Source organism: Podarcis pityusensis (genome assembly GCF_964106645.2).
Source record: "Podarcis pityusensis genome assembly, chromosome: 3".
NCBI lineage: Eukaryota > Metazoa > Chordata > Lepidosauria > Squamata > Lacertidae > Podarcis > Podarcis pityusensis.
This window is the reverse complement of record NC_138026.1, coordinates 73882667-73890136: the sequence shown is the minus strand read 5'-3', so window position 1 is coordinate 73890136 and position 7470 is coordinate 73882667. Positions and strand designations below refer to the sequence as shown.

General features: G+C 47.0%; 1 protein-coding gene and 1 long non-coding RNA gene across 2 annotated transcripts in view; both read left to right on the top strand.

Annotated features, from left to right (window-relative positions):
- The first annotated feature begins 3362 nt into the window (after positions 1-3362).
- Positions 3363-7470, top strand: part of LOC308474063 — a 282096-nt gene continuing 277988 nt past the window's right edge. Inside the window, exon 1 of the long non-coding RNA XR_013984476.1 lies at positions 3363-3419. This is a non-coding gene — a long non-coding RNA (uncharacterized lncRNA). The remainder of the gene's footprint in view (positions 3420-7470) is intronic.
- Positions 4598-7470, top strand: part of THBS2 (thrombospondin 2) — a 47349-nt gene continuing 44476 nt past the window's right edge. The window contains exons 1-2 of the mRNA XM_080998886.1: positions 4598-4927; positions 7302-7376. Coding sequence (XP_080855012.1) covers positions 7307-7376 — 70 coding nt within the window. The 5' untranslated portion in view covers positions 4598-4927; positions 7302-7306. The remainder of the gene's footprint in view (positions 4928-7301; positions 7377-7470) is intronic.

Here is a 7470-nt window from a genome sequence, read left to right as displayed (position 1 = left end):
CCCAAATAATTATCTCCTGCAATCATTAAATGGTATGATGAATGCCTCTTACAACTTTTTGTTCTGTTGGCATGTTATAGTGCAGTGTTGATGTTTGTAACCAAAACCCAGAAAGCCCGGAGTCTTACATTTTAATACTTAGGAATTGCTCGCTGGTGGCAAAGAAGGCCTTCAGTCCAGAATTCATGTGACGATTAATTCATGGGTCACCAAGCCAAGTTAACTGGAATTGTGGGTTGCCACACCAAAACAGCGCTGGGAACCCCTGCAATCAGGGTCAGTGTGCCTCTGAATGCCAGTGGCTGGGAATCGCATCATGGGCAGGAGAGTACTATTATGTTCATGCTATGCATGTGTCTTGACCTCTGTGAGGAGAGACTGCTTTGTCTGATGCAGCAGGACTCTTCCTAGGCTGCAAGTTCAGGAAGAATGTTACCACCATCTGCTATCCGTGAGAATTAGGAGCAGAAGACCTGAACTAGGAAACGGCAAAAAGGAACCTTAAATTCTCCAGCCACTTTTTAAGCGTGACCCCACTTCATAAAACCAGTCTACACATCTAGAGGTGAGGCAGAGCAAGGTGGAGAATTTCCTGTCTGGAGCTCGGAGGCTGCCTGTGTAGCGTAGCGTTATGCGCCGAAGAGATTTCCCTCTGGCTCTTGCCTTACAGCTGGATCCTGCCTGAGCGCTCTGTCAGTCTCCCTCCCTCTGGACTCCTGCTGCTCTGCAGCTTCTCCCCCTCCCCTCGCCAGCATGCCAGCATCTCCAGAAGTGAAATATGCAGCTCTTCCATTCCCTCTCCATGCCTTCCCCCCAACTCCATCCTGACACTGGAGCTGGGGAGGCAGGGGCGGTGACTGCTGCTGCTGCTGCTATCTGGCCTCAAGCCTTGCACCAACCCAGCTAATGAGGGCCAGGTTTATTCCACACGCTAGTGCGCCTGCCAAGGAGACAGTGTTGCTAGAAAAGGGGAGAAGGAATCCACGTCAGGCACGGCTTCCCACAACTTTTGAAGTTCAGCAATTGGAACAGTCAGTAAGTGTGGTAGGCATGTTTCTGAATCACGCACATTTGCATTGCGCCCATCTCTTTTTTGACAGGCTTCTCCTGAGAGAAAATGGATCCTGTGCTTTCATCTTGGTTTGTAGCAAAACATACTTTTAGGCTGCAGTCCTGTACACCAGTGGCTCCCTGTTTTTCAAAAGCCGAGCCATGGACCCCCCCCCCCCATTTTTGAAAATGTTGATGTCTCTGTGGAAGTTTTTGATATGTGAATAGTGCCACCACACCCTTCGAGGTGTCCCAGCACAAAACTGGGGTGCACATCTTCTAGGTCACATTCCTGCATGAGTCAGGTGACCCACACAAGAGAGTATGGCACCATTTTGGGGCGCCATGAACTGGCGCAAGATGTGCACTTGGCTCACATGTTTTTGGCCACTGTGCTCTCACACAAAAGCACAGCCCCCCCCAAAAAACCAGGATGTCCCTGAAGTTGACGGGTATGTGCCATGAAGACCCTGGGTGGGTTACATGGAACCCCTGGGGTCTGTGGACCACCAATTGGGAAACACTGCTATATGCAATTGCTTGGGAGGAAGTCCCATCGAAGCATATGAGGCTGACTTCTGAGTAGGCATGCATAAAAAGATTGCACTGTCAATAACCGAAATCCTGCTCTATAGGCACAATGCACCCAGTTTTTAATGTCTAAAAAGAGGGGTACAACAGTACAAGTTTATCGGGACACTTGTCTAGAAGCCTTCCCATATTACTGATAATACGTGCAAGCTGGTTGGGAAAGAAGCATCCTCTGAAGGTTCTCAAAAGAGAGTCTTCCTTTTTATCTTACCTTGGACCATGCATACCACCGCGAGCCATCCTGTTCTTCAGAGTTAGAGACAAGTAGCACTCTTAGGTCTTAACAAGAAGGTCCTTGTTCCAAGCGTATGGAATGTCCCGTCAATCACATCCACCTGCCAGCATGGAGGTCTCTGCACGTCTCTCTGCTGGAACAGTAGCTTTGCTGGACTAGTGTGTATTGCTAAGAGCTTTCTGGAGGGAGAAGACTGATATTGATTGGGATTCATAGAATTGCAGAGTTGGAAGGGACCCCAAGGGTCATCTAGTCCAGCCCCTTCTCTCTCTCTCTCTCTCTCTCTCTCTCTCTCTCTCCCCCTCTCTCTCCCTGCAATGGATATATAATACCTACCTCTGCACTTGCTTCTGAATCTCTCCTCCTCATGTTCAGTTGTATATAAAAAGGTGGCTGGCTGCATCATCCTGTCCAAAGGCTCCTTTGAACTTGTATGGGTGACTGGGGAAGGACCGTAGCTCAGTGATGGAACATTTGCATGGAGGTCACAGGTTCAATCCCTGGCATCTTCAGGCAATGCTGGGAATGTCTCTTGTGTCTGAAACATTGGAGAGCTGCTGCCAGTCAGTGTGGACAATTTTGTAAACGGCGTGTGGAAATGCCTGTCCATCCTGGGAACTTTTATTATTATTATTATTATTATTATTATTATTATTATAAAAAACATTTTTATTATTAACAAACACTACATAAAATGAGCATCAAAAGCAGAGAACAGAGAGGTAGAAGTCACTGGGCTGTATCCAGCAAAATGGTCCTGGACCTTAAACTTGGTTCAGGAGTAGATGGGCAGCCAGTACAAGTGGAAGGTCCTTGTGTGAACAGGATGAACTCACTGAATCCTACAGTAATGTCTAGCATCAATCTGATGTTCTTCCCCCATCCTGCACCCACCAGCATCACCTTTGTACAGTTGATGAGTGCAGGGCTCAGGTAGGCAGCTGTTCTTCAAGAACAAGTACTGACCTAACTTAGTCTTTCCTATATGCAAAGAAAGGACTTACAAAGATGACCACTCTGTCTTGCCAGAATGGTACATGCATTGGTTTTCTCCCGCTTGGACAACTGCAATGCGCTCCACATGGGGCTACCTTTGAAGGTGACTTGGAAACTACAACTAATCCAGAATGCGGCAGCTAGACTGGTGACTGGGAGCAGACACTGGGACCATATAACACCGGTCCTCAAGGATCTTCACTGGTTCCCAGTACATTTCTGAGCACAATTCAAAGTGTTGGTGCTGACCTTTTAAACCAGGCATAGGCAAACTCGGTCCTCCAGATGTTTTGGGACTATAGCTCCCATCATCCCTGACCACTGGTCCTGTTAGCTAGGTATGATGGGAGCTGTAGTCCCAAAACATCTGGAGGACCGAGTTTGCCTATGCCTGTTTTAAGCCCTAAACGGCTTTGGCCCAGTATACCTCAAGGAGCATCTCCACCTCCATCGTTCAACCCAGACACTGAGGTCCTCCTCCCTCACTGTGAGAAGTGAGGTTACAGGGAATCAGGCAGAGGGCCTTCTTGGTAGTGGCACCTGCCCTGTGGAACACCCTCCCTTCAGATGTTAAGGAGATAAAGAATTACACAACTTTTAGAAAACATCTGAAGACAGCCCTGTATTGGGAGGTTATTGTCTGATATTTTTATTATGTTTTAAAAATATGCTATAAGCTGCCCAGAGTGACTGGGGAAAACCAGCCAGATGTGTGGGCTACAAATATAATAACAATAATAATAATAATAATAATAATAATAATATCCTGAGACTGACTCTCTCTACTCCTGGGGTGGGAGTGGAGGTAAGGAAGCTGTGCTTGGTCATGTGGCGTACCCTTGGAGGATTTCTTCCCACTTCCTGTGTGCAGCTGTGTGGCAGAAGAATGTAAAGCTCTTCCTCGCTGGAGATCTTCCAGCAAAGGCTGGGCAGCCGTCTGTAAGGATTTGGGAATGCTCAATCCATCTGTGCCAACCTGGTGCGCCCTCCAGAGTTTTTAGACTACAACTCCCACTAGCCCCATTTTGAGGGCACTACGTTGGCACAGGCTGCTGTAGCTTCTGTGTGGAGAGCCAGTGTGCTGGAATGAGACCTGGGAGACCAGGGTTCAAATCCCCACCCAGCCATGAAACTCACTGGGTGACCTCAGGTCAGTCGCTGCTTCTCAGCCTGACCTCCCTCACAGGGTTAATTGAGGAGAACCACGTATGCCACCTGGAGCAACTTGAAGGAAAAAAGGTGGGATTAAAAATGCAATAAATGCATAAAAAATTCTACACCAAGTAGGGATGGGGAGTTGGCCTATAAGGCACTTCTTCAGCTTTGGGTGAAGAGTGGCTGGGGAAAGCCAGCCAAATGGGCAGGGTATAAATAATAAAATTATTATTATTATTATTACTTTGTAACTCTCTGTTCCTCAGCATTCATCCTTTGCTGCTTCTCCAAGCGGCCATCCAGAATCTGGTCCCGTTTTGTCCCACCAGGAAATCCAACGGGATCATCAAATCGCTGGATGAAAACAAAGGCAAAAAAACCCAAACACCCAAATTCCTCCCAAGTGTTTAGGAATGGGGAGGAGGTGTGACCAATTCTCATTCCTTTCTCCCCCTCGCTCCTCCCCTTCCCCAGACGAAGAGCTGCCAAATTGGGGGTGGGGGGGGAGGAGGGGGGATTCTTGTGGTTCAGGATGTGGCTGGATGTGGGCTCGCCTTCCAGGTAGGCGAGCGAGCAAATTGTCCGCTCGGAATGGGGAATTATGTCATTGCCGCGGAGGGACGCCTTCCAAGAGCGTTTCCTCCGCTGGCTGATTGACAGGCCTCGCATGCGAGAGGAGCCTATATAAAGCAGGCGAGCCGAGCGCCGCTTTGAAAGGCAGCCCGGCTAAGAGGCGAAGCGGGGTTTTTTGCGCGCACCTCTCCGGCCGAGGACTTGCCCTTGCAGGGAGCTGACTTGGCTTCGCGCTCTCGCCACGGGACTTTGGAAACTCGCCGCCTGCTTGGAGTTGCATTGGGAAGCACAAGCTCTCAAGAGCATCGCGGGGGACTTGCGTGCCAGGTAACGGCCCTGGGACCAGTGCGGACAGGTTGGAGCCGGATTGTGGGTGGATGGGTGGGGGTCAACAGAGGGACGCCCCCGAGAGACCCCGGCAGCACCACCTCCAAGGAGTGAAAGGAGACTTGCTCCCTAGGGTCGTCTTAAAAATAAAGAAAAGGGGCTGGAGCCAAATCAAGGGGGCGAGATCGCAGGACCTAAGTCCCGCTGATTTCAAAGGAGATTAAGTGCAAGCATCCTATGTATGCAGTTTTCCAACCTAGAAGGGTGCCTAGGACCGGAGCCTAAGGCTGCAATCATAACTCCGCTTACCTGGGAGTAAGGGCCATTGAATTCAGCGGGTGGTATGCAACTAAATTTTACTCAGAGTAGGCTCATTGAAATGAATGGACCTAACTCAAACATGTGAATTTCAGTGCGTCTGTTCTGAGTAAATCGTATGGGAATGCCATTCAGTAGAATGGGACAATTAAGATTGCACTGGACCCAATTCTTGTCTTTTCTTGCACTGGACCCGATTCTTGTCAACAATCTTGGGTAGTTTCTCCGATTTCCCCCCCATTCTTTCCCTAATTCTTCCTTGTAAAGAAAGCTTTTTTTTACTTGGGCTCAAAAAGGGTGTAGATCTTTAGGATGAAGAAAGGGCACCACCCACCACTGGGAAGTTTTCTTGTGCAAGCCCCGTTGTCAGGAATGGCAGCTGGGAACACACACAAAAAGCAAATGCTCACAGCAGCTTGACAGGACAGGGGCCAATGCAAAGTCTGATCAATATCTAGTGCATTGTATGGTGCAACCCTAGACAGCTTCCAGAAAAAATGTTCAAGGCTAAGATGCAGGAACTCCTTTGGGGCACTGTCATGAGGAAGTTCTCATGTATACACCCCTGTGAGAGTGATGGGAACTCTTTCTTTTCACTGGAGTTTAAGCAGGACAGCAGAGCTTCCTAAGGAGAACCTGGTCTTTGTCACTCTATATAGCATCATTGTAGACTTTCTGTGTCTAGGGATGGCACTGATTTTCTTATGATAAGGGCATGGGTTGATAAGGTGACTTCAAAGTACGGTGCGATCCTTGTAGCCCGTACAATCCAACCATAATTAAGCAGAGGAATTAATTATGTGCACAACCCCACTTCTGGAAATATTCACCTTGCACAAAAATACCCAGTTTTGGTGTCTTCTTTGGGAAAGTGCAGCAGATAATGATGCAAGCTGTGGATGGGGGAGATTTACCCAGAAACAAATTCCACCTAGTTCAACGGGACACCTAGTGAATCTACTCTGGATTGCAGCTGCGAACCTATAATTTTGGCTAGGGCAGGTCGTGAGATTTAAATTTGCATCTCTTCAAGAAATTTGGGTGTATAGAAATCATCAAGAAATGTATCCGGCAGAGGGCTAGGTCTACTCTCCTGAGTCCATTCAGACACAAGACAGATGTGTAGTCCATTCCTGTGCTTGTTTACTCAGAAGTAAATCCCACTGACTTTTCTAAGATCTGGGCTGCAGTTCTAATAGTGTCTACTCAGAAGTAAATGCTGCCAAATACAACGAGGTTTACTCTCAGGTAACTGGAGATTGGATTGGAGACGCAGCATCACTTCATCTTGATGTGACACAATTGGTATAGAGAAGCAGGCTGTCTCTGTCTTTCCAGCAGTAAGAGAGTATGTATGTGTGAATGAGTGTGACTGAGACAGGGAGAGACTGGAATTTGCTATTGTAGCTTAATATATAAGTTAAATTACATGTGAAATGCTGCTGGAAATGCCATTATCTTTCAAGAATGTAGCTCTACGGCTTGCCAAAAGTGGATTTAAGAGATGCAATAACTAGTAGACTATCTGAGAGCCCAGACGTCTCATGGAAAACTTTTGAAGACAATTCTGGTTGTATCATATATATTTCCTTGAATTTATTAGGAAGGATATTAAACACTTGAGCCTCCCCCCTCCCCCGCACTGTGCATTTAAAGCGTGTGCTTTCACTAATGTTATCATAGTCAAGCCAGGATCAAGCACCTGGGTTCTCACACATATAGAGGCATTGTCAGAAGTAATAAATGTCCTGTTTGCAGTGTATACCAGGATTCATAAAAAATGCCCCAATGATGGGTTGATTTTTAATCTTTGTCTACCACACAACAGTGAAAGTTTTCTGGTTTGCAAGTTAAAAAATACAACAGAGAAACAAATATAGAATGGCAATTAATTGATGAAGGACGATTTAGAAATAGGTGACATAAACAATAAAATGGCATCTGACAGAACCAACATTTGCTTTCAAAATAGTTGCTTCTGTTGTAAGCTTGTGGGAGACATGGGAAAATTTAAAAACAGACAATCAACAATGTGCACATCTTGCTTTGTTCATAGGCATTATGCAGGACAGGAGCTGGCTGTTGTGGCTGACGATCTTGCTAGCTTTGTGGATTTCCTCAGAGGCTCAAGGTAGGTCTTTAAATATCTGTAGCATTGAGGCCAAGTATTTCCAGAGTGGACTAAAGCTCTGGCAACCGTAGCCTGATGCTCAAAAGGAGCTTGG